Source organism: Clinocottus analis, unplaced genomic scaffold (genome assembly GCF_023055335.1).
Source record: "Clinocottus analis isolate CAN_PGR_092001 unplaced genomic scaffold, fCliAna1.0.p SCAF_17, whole genome shotgun sequence".
NCBI lineage: Eukaryota > Metazoa > Chordata > Actinopteri > Perciformes > Cottidae > Clinocottus > Clinocottus analis.
In genome coordinates, this window is record NW_027175898.1 from 11,592,219 (window position 1) to 11,607,253 (window position 15,035).

General features: G+C 40.4%; 1 protein-coding gene across 1 annotated transcript; it reads left to right on the forward strand.

The window, feature by feature from the left end:
- The first annotated feature begins 801 nt into the window (after window positions 1-801).
- LOC137787539 (serine/threonine-protein phosphatase PP1-beta catalytic subunit-like) lies at window positions 802-14,364 on the forward strand. The gene is made up of 8 exons (XM_068580094.1): window positions 802-903; window positions 4,837-4,968; window positions 10,913-11,143; window positions 11,230-11,334; window positions 11,463-11,534; window positions 11,769-11,920; window positions 12,410-12,544; window positions 12,650-14,364. The coding sequence occupies exons 1-8, from the start codon at window positions 852-854 to the stop codon at window positions 12,752-12,754; spliced, it is 984 nt and encodes a 327-aa protein (XP_068436195.1). The 5' UTR covers window positions 802-851; the 3' UTR covers window positions 12,755-14,364.
- The last annotated feature ends 671 nt before the right edge of the window (window positions 14,365-15,035 follow it).

Sequence of the window (15,035 nt, forward strand, 5' to 3'; positions counted from 1 at the left end):
CAGGAAACCATAACTCCTTCATAGTATTTATTTTAGATACACAAAAAATACAGAATATCACCATACCAAAAATTACATAAACCACTCATGCACCGATTATTCTGCTTGCATCACAGCACACATCAGCCTGCATGTAATACCATCATCATTACCATAATTGAGAAAGCCTACTGATACAACATAATTGGGGTTATGTTAGGACCTCTGAGAGGTGGTGAAAGAAACCGGCTGCTTATGTTGATTTTGTCGCAATAACATAGTAATGTATTTGTACTTTATTTGAGTATTTTTTATCTTGTGCCAGTTTATAATTCTCCTTCATAAAGCTTTCACCAACAACACATCTGATTAAGATGTATTTCAACACAACAATATATAAAATAATTAGTATTATCGCCAACATAAAATTATTCTTTACACATGTATCAGTAATAATAATTGTAGCCTTCAGCTCTTATACTGCTCATACTTTTCATACTCAAAGAACATTTTGCTAATAACATTTTTACTTGGACAAGAATCTAAATGCATGACTTTGACTATTTATTTACTTATGTTTACAATGTTGTCTGGCTACTGCTGCTATAAGGCCAGGCTCTGAATAATTTTCCCTCTGTTATCAGTTTAATATAATATCTGTGCTGGATGGCAATTAGTATAGGATACAATATTGAGTACATAATTATTGTCGCCTTGTGTCACAAATAAACTAGTTTTATTTAATCCAGAGGTGGTTAAAGGGAGTTAAAGTGTGGCCACTGTTTAGGGACGTCCCCGTTTTCACGACCACAGCGCCTCCTGGTGTCTGCAGGGGGAATCAAACTGGCCAACATCACCAAATCAGTTTGAAGATGGCGGAGGGTGAATTGAACGTGGACAGCCTCATCTCTCGGCTCCTGGAAGGTGAACTATTTCATTACAGTCTCTTATGCGACACCGACTAAACTGTGTACTTGTATTCATATTCTGTAGCCACCGCGGTGGCCTCCCAAAAGGCAGGCGACGTGTTAGCTTGTGTTGCTAACAGCCAGCCAGTCGTCCCCAGGATCCTAACGGTGTGAGCCCGGCTAGCTTTGGTTGCCTTACTGTTAGCTGGCCGTGTTTACTAACACTGTCGGCGGTGAACGCCTACATTTTTTTGTCTTTCAGTTTTCGCCGTAATTGCGACGTTACCCTTGGCAAGTCATTTTATTGTGGCACGGCCTTTTGCTTCAGCGTGTAATTAAACTTTCTGGCAAATGTTTTCAGCTGCGTTCTGGCTCATGTTTTCCAAAATGATGTCCCGACTAAGGCAGGGCAGCGACGTGTGTCCTGTGTTTTCAATACTGGATCAAATACGAAGCTAACTTAAGTGTCACGCAGGTTCATGTTCCGCAAGTTCATAAGTTTATATTTGTTCAACAAAGGCGTGAACACCAATTATCAGCAGCGCCTCTTCATAAATCTACGGCACTGTAAATTATCCTTATGATAAACTGATATTGGTGTTACATTACTGAAAAGGCAGACTATTTTGTTTCACAGATTGGGTAAAGCTATACAAATAGCGTTACATTAAATATGAATACACTAATATATGGACATCCGTGGTGTGTCATATTGTATTGGATGCCCTTATCACACATCTGAGGCTAATTTAAATTGTTGAAGTAGTTTTTTTTTTATGTGTCTGGGTTTCAGTGATGCAGACATATTCCCTTTTAAATCTCCTGTACAGGTGAATAATAAAATACAATGTAAAGATATTGCAAAAATAGAAGAGATGGAAGAAGTACTGTGTGTTACTCTGACCTCTCCACAAAAGAAGTTTGTATCTACAGTTTCACGTATGTCGTCTTTTATTGACACACACAACTTTTTGTGCTTGGTAAATAAAAGGAATGTTCTCGGTGTGTGTGAGCACCGGGTTGCAGCAGTGAGGAGAGGTGTGCATCGTTCACCTGCACAGGAGAAGGCAGGGAGTCTGTTCCCCCTGAGGTATATCCGTCAGACCAGACCACTAAAGCAAATTCAGCTGCCCTTGGCATACTTTCCACCAGTATCTGTGACTCTGTTGGAGGGATGAGGCACCAGCATGCCAGCACTGAAAAACTAAGATTTGTTATTTATAGAAACTGCTGGAAAATGTCGTCACGCTGCGGATACCTTATGTTTCTTGCGATGTACATTGTTACCAAATGGTGATTTTGAAACTAGAAAAAAAATGATACAATCGATTCATAGGTTGCAATCAACTTGTGTTCTGCTCGTGAAAACAGTTTTTTCCTCAGCTGAAAAGCTTGTTGATACTTCACACACTGTCTTTTTTCTGTTTCTCCGCTTGAACTTCAGTAACTTGTTGATTGTGTTGCTCATATTTTGAATCTGGGTTGGACTTGGCGTCTCTCATAAGTGGTCTGTTTTGCTGTGATCTTGTTGGTGCAAGATGGCTATTCAAACAAGTGATCAAGCATGACTAATTAATAAGGTGTTATCTTGTCATAAGCTTCTCGCATAATAGTTAAGCGTTGCATTTAATGTTGTGTAAAAATGATGTGGCAATAAATTGGCATCTTTATTATTTTTGTTGTTAAACCAAAGACGTATTCTATTCACTGTACATAAACTTGCCTCCAAAGTTCGGTTTGTGGACATAATGGCTTATAAGTAAAAACCTGTTTCGGTCTTCAACACATGCTCTTGTTTTTGTTATTATGTTGTGACAAGAGACTAAAGATTCCCTGTGCTTAGTCTCTAAACTCTTAAGCCCTTATTTTGAATCCAAACATCGCACAATAGCTTACTGTATGTTTTGCAGTCTCTGAAGATTTGGTCTTGAGGAAAAGCCAAGTGTCAGTGAGAGTGCCTATTCATTGGAATCAATTTCACTTGTGAAACACTGTGCCACTTTCTCTCGACTCCTACAGCCACACAATCGCACAGCCAAGTGGTGATTTGGTTAATGATGGTTGCAAATCCTTGTCATTGCTTCTTTTTAGCCTTTGCCCCTCAATGTTCTTAAGAACGTAATCTCTTTGAAAAACGCCAGGCTGCAGAAGAGCGAACAGTGAAAGGTTCTGCGTTAAGGCCGGGCGGACTAAGCTTCCGGGCTTAGCTCAGCTCTGATGAGGCTTGGTAGTCGAGTGAGAAGCCCTACTTCTGCAATTTCATGTTTCATACCATGGCACATCCGAAGCGCTGCGGATACCGTAGATGGTTGATAAAGGAAATTGATGGTGAAAAGCAACACTTGATTAAGGTTGGTGGAGCCCTAGAATAGTTGTTGGCACTTTGATTCACCATCTGTGAGGCTCCATATTCCTCCGGTTCACTCACTCCTCTCAGATTTGGTTGGATTACATGATTAATAAGACAGTGAGGGAGTCTGAGTATAATGTGTAAGTAGTATGTGTGTGCACACGTATGCATTCATGGATGTACACAAATGTACACGTGTGATAGGAAACTTCTTCACTGAATTCGTTTCACATGGCTCAGCTATCCTTTAAGGGAATCTTTAATGGCGTCTAGCTCCAACGCAATACCAAAATTGTTAAATATTACATAATTCCTCAGTCATGGATATGTTCATTACTTTTGTTTCCTTTGTCAATGGTTCATCTTCACGCAGTCGGCGTTTAATTTTTGTTCTGTAACCAAAGTTGAAAATATCATCCAATTACCATTTACAATACTTGTAATAATATCGTGACAAATCATAAATAGTCCCTGTTTGTCCCCACTAAAATAATGATACCAGTAATAACTTTTTGTATAGAACGTAGGATATGAAACAAGATTAAATGATTTCAAAAAAATACCTTCAGTTCAGAAAAAAAGTCATGAGATAAAAGGGAGTTTGAAAAGATGATATTGAGTTTTTGTGTTTTGAGATCTTCAGGCCAAGGGGATCAATCAGGCTCACGTGGCGTTAGCAGATCACAGATAAGGACTGGAGGCCAGAAGCCTGACCATTCAAGGCCTTCAAAACAAGCAATAAAATCTATTCTAAAACTCACAGGTAACAAGTAAAGGGCACTTGTTACCTGTGAGTTAGGGTTAGGGTTTTTAATTTGATTGTTAAATGCCAGTAGTTGGCGAGACATTAAAAACAATTGGGAAAGCAGTGTGAAGGGCAGGTGGATGATTTTGAAAGTACAACAGTGCGTTTCAGAGTTGACTAAAGGTCCAGCCCTTTTCTACTGTTGTTACATCACATTCCTAATTGTATCCTCTTTCTCTCTTTTGAAAGGACGCCATATTTAAAGAACATTGCGTTAATCAGGCTGCCCGAAAGGATGTAAAAATGCAGACTTTTCAAACTAGATGGAACTTAACTTTAGCCTTATACAAGCCACAAGGTACCTTAGCACCAAGCAGTTTTTATGTATAGTCTCACTTTTCATATCTCTGATTAATTCAACTGCTGACTGTCGCCAACGTTTGCAAGTCTCACTCTCCTTTTCATCGTTGTAAGATAAATCTGTTTCCAGAGCTGTGGCATGACGCCAGAAAGTAGGCTTAAGCTAACAGTGCAACGACACAGCCAATAAACCCACACCAGTGCTGAAGATGCAAGCTGCTCTCGTCGTCAAAGCAGTGTGTTTCTTAAGTATGGCTGAGACTTAGCAGCTACGAGCTACAGAACCATTACGCCCACAGCTCATCAGATTTTAAGATTGCCTTGTGATTCTGCTGAAAGTGTTTTTCCCTGAGGTGAAAAGTTATTGTATCATGGCCTCATTCTGATGCAGTTTGGTGGTGTTGGGGGTTGCTGGTGCAGCTGCATTAACACTGCCAATGATTCTAACCCAACAGTTGCTGACAGCACTGACAGTGTCTTTCTCTCCTTCCCAGTCCGGGGATGTCGCCCGGGGAAGATCGTGCAGATGACCGAGGCAGAGGTGCGCGGCCTCTGCATCAAATCCAGGGAAATCTTCCTCAGCCAGCCCATCCTGCTGGAGCTGGAAGCACCCCTGAAGATCTGTGGTCAGTGTGTTGCACATTTGTGGCCTTGTGTTAGGACATTTTCTCACAACCTCATGTTTATTTTTGCTCTCCTGTCTTTCACTCTCTCGTAACCCCCTGTACTGTACATACTCTACTGTGACATTTTCTTCTAAATTGCTTCTGAATTGAAAGGTTTAGAAGTTAACTTCTGTAAGCATGCTGAATAAGACTGGGGTTGCAGTTGAATAGTAAACAAATTACCTCCTAACATTTGTTCCTTACCACTTTTCCTCGACCTCTGTGGAAAACGTCACAGAGACGGCAGGTGGATGTTAGTGACGCCAGTCAGCAGCGGTGAAACTACAATTTTCCAAAGCTGGACTACAAAAAAAGTGCATCTTAGATACTTTGTCTATGTGTTCTGACAGTGTTGTGTCATGCAGGCGACATAAACAACCCACTTCAAAGTCGTCCTTTATTAACACGGTTGGAATAGAAATCAACGAAGGAACAAATAAGTGAAATCAACGGTCTGTCACAGAGAGTACAACGCTGCTATACTGTCTCTTTGTTCAGTTTTCAAACATGAAACACCACACAACACAGTGTGACCTAGATTTGTTGACTTTATAATTTTTTTAAGTTGTAATGTGACAAAATAGTTGAGTCAAAAGATGATAATCAAAAACATGACTCATCTCATCCAGTTTAACCCTTTTATCAAAGCTTCTGTAACTGAAGTCAAATCAAAGAATAAGGGCTGAGGCTGCATTACAACACCAGAGAGCAGATAAAGTACGGCAGTTTGAGACGTTTTCAGCTGCAGCAATGTAATGTTCATAGTTTGCCAGCCGGTTTAACAGATTATTGAAAGTTAATTTCCCAGTTTTGGCAACTGTTATTTACATGATCTGCGTTTGCCGGTCACGATCGTTTGTTCTCGTGAACGTCTGATTGGTGCGTCACTTAAAATGTTGACGCTGCAAAGAATTGTCGGCCGGAGCTATCTGCTTTTGTTAAACTTTTACTATACTTGTGTAAAGCAAGGTTCTGTGTTTCCTATGCTAAATGAGCTAATAAAATAATAGCAAATTCTAACATCTCTTATCATGGCAGCCACTTCAATACTTTACTTTCACCTTCCTCAGCAAAAAGGGACAATTGGATCATACTTGGGTCATATTAAGTTACTGTTATTCTACAACCCTGTGTATGATGTAAAAGGATACATATAGGGGAAGTGCACATATCTAAACAGATAGTGTATCACTATAATACACACATAATATGAATAATATGAACTCCCTCTCATCAGTCGAAATGCCACTATCCACTATCTCTCGCTGGCTCGGGCACAGCTCTGCACACTCCCACGTGCTTTATCTCTTCTCTCCAGTGCAGCGCTGCAACGGCAAAACAACTTAGAACAGTCTACTATGTGCCAGTCCTTGAAAATACAGTACACAAGCTCACATACAGGCTCAAGCCTACACACAGTTCATTTGTGGCTGTCCTCATACCAGTTTCCTCCCACACGCATTGACTTTGTGATTGTTATGTAGACCTAATACTGTCAACCTCAGATGGCAGTGTTTTTATTTCAAGGGATGAACGCGATAATGGGAGACAGTTTATGTGGTTTCTCATCAATTTTAGTATTGAGAGTATGATGCAATTCATATGTTTACATTAGAATAATTTACTTGTTAAAGGCTTCAAGTTGTTTCATCCATCTAGATCCTAACCTGGCATATTTCTCAAATATGCTACTCAACTATGCATGAGTTAGAGGCGTTGTTATTTTTCACCGGGGAGCCTTTTCTCTCTCCTTTATTTTGTTGCTGTACCACTATCCTCAGACTGATTACTTTCATTTAACCCACGACTGTGACGACCAAACAGTGAAGGGCTTAAATTATTTACTATGGCCACATGGATCAGGTTCAGCACTTGGCCCTCTCCCTCACACCTCAATGCCACTAGCATACCTTTTGTCCAAGGTAGCAGCTTTGACTCTGTTTAGCTTTTTCATTTATTAAAACACATTACAATTTATTCTTTGAATAGAGTGTTGTTGACCGTGGTGTTCCTTGTGCAGTGACAGGGATGATGATACCCTCTTTGTGAGGATGGGTGGAATTGGCTGACAAAAGACGTGGCCGACGGTTGAGCTGGAGTTGCTGGAGATGCAAATGGGGTGCTGAATCTAAGAAGGTGGATGGTGCTTGGGAGGCGGAGGGTCGGTTGAGACAGCAGCAGGACACTAGAGGCGGAAAGGCAGCATATTTAAAAGGAGACAGCAAAAGGCTGGTATGTAACGAGGAGGACGTGACTCTGCGCTGATGACGGGGGCCCAGCTGTTAAACCGCTGATAGATCCATGACTCTTCTGATGGTGATCTCCAGTGTAGATGTGTGCTGCTGGTGAGGGAGCAGTATCAGTCAGGGGGTTGTCTTTCTGTCTGAACTTACACTTGAGCTTCATTTGTAAATGCAGAAATCATTTATGAGGTCTCTTATGTTATCTAAAAGTGGTATATACCACAAATACATATGTCTAGTCATATTTTAGCAGGACCTTGCAGGCAGCCTGTTTTAGGTTCTCACAGGAAAGTAATTTATCTTAATTGTTTACTTTACACATTGTTATATTGGGCCATTTGGCATAGTTGCATATGTATTGTTATTGACTATTTTCTCGTTAAGTTGAATGTGTATCATGAGGTGTTACTTGTATTCATAAGGAGATTGTTTTTTAAGTTTCAAATCCAGCAGTTGAAATATAATACTGCATATATTATTATTTCATAGAGTGTAAAGTATTTTTGTACTCTTTTTTTTTTTTTATCAACATTTGTCCTTTTTTTGTCTCTTTTGTGTTATGCTATATACAGCAGCAAAGACACTCTGTATTACAGTCTAGCCTGTTTGCTGAGTGTTTTTGTGTTTGTTTGTTGTTTTCATCTTGAAACATGGCGTGAGCAGCATTTGTATTCAGTATTTCTCACATCGCAGATATGTTTTTATGTGGGTTCTTGTGATCCTGTTGATTATCTGGCGAGACAAGGTCAGACAAAAACACACTTGATTACAGCTGTGTTCCTGGAGTACCAGTGCCCTGATGGTAGGTTATTCATGTAGTTACCATGACATTCAGCATGCATAAACATTGTTATTGTTTGTTTGATTATTATCGATTTGATTTGTCTGGTGGCCCGATAGGAGCATTTAACATTTTACTAGCTGTGTCCTTTTTTATTTTAGAATTTTATCATCACCATAGTTATAAATGAATCTGATTTGTCTCAGAAGACAACACAATATAAAAACATTGACCTCAAGGCAGCGCTCCTTTCCCCCTTTTTGCTCAGCCTTTTTGCACAGCTTTTTAAAACCTTACATCTCTGAGCATCTATTCTCGGACTGTTTTACCACTGCAGTCAGCCAGTGCAGAGTAAATAATTCACTGCCATTCTACAATTTCTTTTGAAAGGGCAGGCATTTCCAGTAGAAAGCCAGTCTTGGTGAAACTCACAAATTCGCATTCAGTCACGCAGTAACTCTTAGTGTGGAATAGGGACGCTCACCCGAGGTGCTTTTTGTGGAGGCAGACATTTTCAAACTGACAGCCAAGCAAATGGTGGAAGTTCACTCACCTCTACTTGTCCCTGCAGAGATTACAGTGTGTGTTGCCATGTCTATGTGTTCACCATTTAATCCAAATGTGGTTTTGTTCCTGCATTTCATTTTCTTTTCTTAGCAAACTGCCACAAAGAAAATAGCAAATCTAATTGCCTCATGTTCATTTTTGTTTTGGTGCAAGCAATAATTATTGTGTTGTTGTCCTCTGAATTTACTGTTGTCCAGTGTTTGTTGCTTTTAGTCTGCAGAAACACATGCACACATGTTCTCTATTCATTCATACTTCCACTCCATGCAGCGGCTCCTGAGGCCCTCGTGTTGACTAACAACCAAACATTTCCAGGGGACAAACGGGACCAATTTTCCAATCTACAACCATGAACACATTAATGACACTGCCAGTGTGGCCAGGAGTCCTAAATCCTCACATAAAAAAATAAAAATAGAGGAGTTATGACTGGGACGCAGGTGTATGAGACCAGCACTTCATCCTCAATTCTATGCAAGGTCTTGTCTGACTGACAAGTCACGGAGCAGTTGCATCACCTGCCACCCTTTGATTGCTGCTAGACAGACACAGCTGAATAAGATGAGCTAACGAGGGCAGCACATTTTCAGGATTTTCTCCGGCCTCTTTCATACCTTATCGGTACATTTAATCTTTTCAAGCCGGCAGTAGTAGTAAAAGTCTTCAAATGGTTCAAAGTGTTCTAGAATCTTAACTAAGTCCACAATGGAACATATTAATTACACCTGTGTTTTCCCAGCATTGCAATGACATGTCAAATTGGCTGCTGGGAAAATTGCACCAGTTTTAGCTACTCCTCATCAACTACCTGTGCATGTCAGATCCGACTTTAAATTGTAAATGGACACCAGGCTGTCAGCTAGCTGAAGGGCCTTTTCCTATCATACCTTCTGATAGACTAAACTCCCTATAGACTTCAGAGGGTCTGTTGCTCGAAGACTCCCATCTAAACTCATTAATTACCTTTTTTAGCATCCAGCATTCACACCGTTTCCTCAGAAATTGCCCTCTGTAGTTTTAAAAGCTTTCCTGATTTCGTATTGACGGACTGTGACATGAACTATGTTTCTGGAGCATTGCATTAATACTTAAAGATTTGTTTCATCTAAGTGTTTGTATAGTTTTGTTAATGTGAAGGATTTTAAAGTTAACATTGCCAGTACTTGCATGAAAACTCTAGGTGTGGCTGCGTGTCCAGGGCAAAGAAAATGATTGGTTGTGAAACACAAACCAAGCGACTGAGCACTGAGTAAAAGACAGAGCTAGACTTCAAACATCCAGAACGGTTCTTTTAATAATTCATTTGCGTGGGTAAAAAGTATGTTTTTACACGCCAAGTTTAGGCCTGTTGCCATATAGGTTAGATGCCAGTCGCGGTTTGGCCTTTGGTGCCTAGATCACGATGAAATACAAAGAAAATCATGCCAGACACTCTCATGATATAAAGTTGTAATTTTACTTGGTCATTTTAATCTCAGAGCCAGACAGCTGCAAATCTCAACTAGCCCTATTATTTTATTTTTAATGGTGTATTTGGTGCCATCTTGTAGTGAAGCATTGCTTTAAAAGAGTGTGGCATGGGAACTTGCGTTCCATTTTAGGCAAAATAAAACCTGTTATTATTGTTTTCGTCTTTTTGATGAGGCTCACTGCAGTCCTCTCTGTCTGCAGCCCAAATTAGAGCAGCTCTTAAGTTGGTGGGAGAGGATAGAATGTAAAACAAAGCAGGTCTTGGCTAGATGAGGAAGTGAGGCCCCCCCTGCAGAGACCCCGTGCTTTTGATAAGAGCCGCTCCAGTGCATCACTGACCCTGAGTCCCGGGAGAGTTTTTAAAATTAAAATGAGTTTGTGTGGTTATGTGTATGCGCTTTCTCTTTGTGATTAACCTGGATTGTCAGCATTCTCTCCCACGGTAGCTCATTTCCCATGGGCCGTGGCATCGATCCGGGGGCAGTTGTAATGGCTCATGTTGCGCTCGTAGACCTGCTGCTGTAGTCCCTGTAAAGCATATGCACAGTCATATAGCCCCACCAACCTGCTCTGAATATCAAAATGGGTTCAGAGAGATAGCAGTTAGTGTGTAGGTACCTGTGGGGAAGAATATGCGGTTTCAAGATGGGAAAAGGTTTTGCTAATGGGTTTTGTCATTTTCTACATCTTGTCCTTTTCTTCACCAACTGCATCACCACTGTTTTTGGTCAGCTATTCCAGTTTTGATTCTTCTCAATGTTTTCCTTTCTAAGTAGTTCCCGCTATCTGTAAAAATTGTATGTTAAGCAGCTACTAACGCCTTGTCCACTCTTGCCTTTTTTAGGTGACATCCATGGGCAGTACACAGATCTACTGAGGCTGTTTGAGTATGGTGGTTTCCCTCCAGAGGCAAACTACCTTTTCCTGGGTGACTATGTGGACAGAGGGAAACAGTCTCTGGAAACCATTTGCCTTCTGTTGGCCTACAAGATCAAATACCCAGAGAACTTTTTCCTGCTCAGGGGCAACCACGAGTGTGCTTCCATCAACCGCATCTACGGTTTCTACGATGAGTGTGAGTTGAAATAAACTAAACCCGCGAGCGATGAAGCTCATATATAGCTTGAGTTTTAACAATGTGTGTTTAATGTGTTTCACCAGGCAAGCGCAGGTTCAACATCAAGCTGTGGAAGACCTTCACGGACTGCTTTAACTGCCTGCCCATTGCTGCTATCATTGATGAGAAGATCTTCTGCTGCCATGGAGGTAAGAAAACTGTTTGCACATATTTAACACCCTTGTCCCAATTGTAAACTAAACCTTTTGATGCCCTGATTCCAAATATAATTGCAGCAAGTCCAAATAACAGTAACCTCTTTTATTTTCTATTTTAGGGCTATCGCCTGATTTGCAGTCGATGGAGCAGATTCGAAGGATCATGAGGCCGACAGACGTGCCTGATACAGGTACTGTTTGTGTATGTGTGTGTGTGTCTGCATGCTCATACATACTGACCATGTAGAGAATTCTACGGAGAAATTCAGAGGAAGCGACTTTTTGGATTTTTCCCTAGAATTTAAGTTTTCCTGATCAGTAGATTTGCTGTGTTTCATCAGCAAAGTCAGCTGAATCTTCAGCTCACTCTTGTCTCCTCCCTCCCTCCCTTTCATCGCCATCTCTCCTCTCTTTGTGTGTCTCAGGCCTGCTGTGTGACCTTTTGTGGTCAGACCCGGATAAGGATGTACAAGGGTGGGGGGAGAACGACCGCGGGGTCTCCTTCACCTTCGGAGCAGATGTGGTCAGCAAGTTTCTAAATCGCCACGACCTGGACCTCATCTGCAGAGCCCACCAGGTAATTATGAAAGGAATGATAGTGAAGAGCCTGGATGTGGAGGGTGTGAATGCAGGAAGTGCATTTCAAGCACAAGCAAATTGATTTTTTCCCTTCTTTTTCTTAGAGACATAAAATTGGTTGGCCATGAACTTTAATGACAGCTGACCTCCATTAGTTGGTGTGTCTTTGACACAAGTAATTAGAGTCACTGATGCAAAGACACAGGCACAGGAGTCAAACCAGACATTAATAGACCTTGTGCAGCAGTTTAGCCGAGTCTCTTTTTTTTCTCCATGCATCATTCATTATAACTTAGTTTAAGCTACTGTTTGCGTATAAGATACTGGCATTAGGTGTATTTACCTGAAAAATGAATGAATACTATTAATTATCAAAATTGGGAGTGTATGATTTGTCTGTTACACAACAGCTATTTTGGCTCAGCGCTGGGCGTTTCATATTGATTCAAGTGTGGGTGGTGGAATAATGTCATGTGTCTTCCAACAGGTTGTGGAGGATGGATACGAGTTCTTTGCCAAACGCCAACTGGTCACACTTTTCTCTGCTCCAAACTACTGCGGGGAGTTTGACAATGCAGGCGGCATGATGAGTGTTGATGAATCCCTTATGTGCTCCTTCCAGGTATTCTAAAGCGTTTTCCATACGCACATGAATGCTAATTGACTTATCTCAGAAACACTTACACGTGCATCTTCTCTCTGTGTGTTCTTGTGTCATTATTTAAAGATCCTAAAGCCCTCAGAGAAGAAGGCCAAGTATCAGTATGGTGGTGTGAATTCTGGTCGGCCCGTCACGCCACCCCGCACCACCCAAGCCCCCAAGAAGAGGTGAACGTACCGCCTTGGCGCTCCCCCTCCTCCCTCTGTCCGTCCCTGTTCTGCGATCACGGCAACCCCTGTAACTCGTCTGTATAGCGAAGATACAGGGCTTATCTAATTGCCCGAATCTTTCTCCTCTTTTCTCCCCACTCACCCACCGCCTCCCCACCTCCACTGACGGCTCTTTTCTTAATGTGTATGTGTACATACATTTGCTGTGACCAATCTGTTTTATTTTTTGCCTGTTTGTCTGTATTTTTTTTTATATATAATTAACGGATTCTCTTGTTTGTAGTTTTACTTCCAATGCCATTCACTGTTTTCTGAGGATCTGTGTCGTCTCTGTTAAGAAGGGTGGGGGGGGGGCAAAGTGACTGAGTCATAGGAATTATTTTTCAGTTTAACAGAAAAACAGTAGAGATTGAACATTGTCTTGCCTTGACCTCTCAAAATAGCAGAAAGAAACCTTCCAATGTGTTTGAATGAGACGGAGGTTTTCTTGCTAAACCCGTAGACATGAATAACATTTATTATATTCCGGTTAAGCAGTTGCAGTATGCAGGGGCACATTCAATACATTTAACCCTGAAAAAGTGCACCTCCCAATGAGTAGCAAAGAATGTGAAGGGACCGGCTTGAATGAAATATAGAGGATAAATCTAATGCAGCTGGCAGTGGACACGTCCCGAAACCCAACGCCCTCTGTGCATCGATTCCTCCACTCTGTTATACCTCCCTGTGCCTCGACACCCCTCAACATCTCAAACGCATGCCGCACCTCACACAGAGTTGGTATTGACATTTTCCTGGTTCTATTCATTATTTGTTCTCATCAAGATAATTTCCCCGATATTATCCTCTGGATATATGGTGTACTAAAAGTGCTTCTAAAATGGTCCTTTCCTAGTGTTTGTATGAAGAAGGATAGAAAATATCTAACAGCACTGATTGCAATTTTTTTAAGTGTTCTAACGTATCTAAGTAAGCCGTACAGTGTTAAAAAGACCAAATAAATAAAAAGCAAGCTTCACATATTGCTCCACGGTATTTGAATTGTTTAGTGCTGTGTTTATAGAGTACATAAAAACATAATGAAGAAAGGTTTCTCCTGGACGCTTTTAAGTAAAATGACTGCAATCCTTCTGCGGCCTCATCTAATCTGTTCTGGAGTCTGAAACCCAGAGGCGTGGGTAGCAGGACCAGGCAGTTATGCTATGTGAAGTGATGCCACCTGGTGTATGAATACAGTAGTGCAGTACAAGTCAGATGTGAATTTCAAACGGCTCAGGATGAGCTTTTCATTACAACGCTGGTGCAACGTGTTGTCATTCACCACGAGGAGGTGGCAGATATCTTCAGTCTACTGCAAATGAGATGCAGTTGATTCTGCGGAAAACAGTTGCCTCTTTCTTTTTTCTTTTTCTTTTTGTGGTATTATTCTTTTTGTTGTATTTCTATGTTCTCTATTCACATTGCTTACTTTTTATTCACTTAATTTATTTCCTAATACTGATGATGATGATAATAATAATAAAACAATGAGGTGTTATCAAAAGCTGTTTTGCGATTTGTACAAGTTTGTTTGAAAGTCTGTAAATTCAATAAAATGGATGGAAACTAAAATTGTTGTTCACTGATGTCTCATGTCAAGAAATTTGAGACGTTGCAAAGTTACTGTTCTCGACACTTCTTTACCTCAACACAAGAATGACAGTCATCACCATAGATAGCATCGTTATTAGACCTCAGGAAGGGCGTGTGACAGGAGCGAGTCCTCTTTTTCTTCTCTATGTGCCCAGAAGGCTTTTGTGACTGTGGTTCTTTCATTGCCAATGTGTCAACTAAAATATATAGTTAAAACATGTATGCTCTATTTAATTGATCAATCAAATCAAATAAGGCTAATAGCTTTACTGTTGATGTTCCAGTATTACCAAAGCGCGATTACATATTAATGCATCTCAACTAAATTAAAATAATTGACAAAAGAACAAATGCATAAATCATATGTAGACTAACTCCAAATTATAATTCAATGTAGAACCGAGGAGAAGACTCTTGTTTTATCATCTATTTTTGTAGCCATGTATTTATCTATATGCATTACCACGTACACAAGATTGTACCCAGTTTTGTTTGTGTCAGACTGTAGCGAACTGAACTTGTAATGTAACATTACGTTGATTTTGGAAACTGGAATGTTATGATTATAATTAATATATATATATATATATATATATATATATATATATATATATATATATATATATTATACATAATATATATATATATAT

Bases quoted from the DNA above. Each gene is read 5' to 3' on its own strand.
- LOC137787539 (XM_068580094.1), top strand. From the start codon at position 852: ATGGCGGAGGGTGAATTGAACGTGGACAGCCTCATCTCTCGGCTCCTG. The intron at 11,535-11,768 runs GTACTGTTTGTG...TGTGTGTCTCAG, and splicing joins GACAGACGTGCCTGATACAG to GCCTGCTGTGTGACCTTTTG. The intron at 11,921-12,409 runs GTAATTATGAAA...GTCTTCCAACAG, and splicing joins TCATCTGCAGAGCCCACCAG to GTTGTGGAGGATGGATACGA.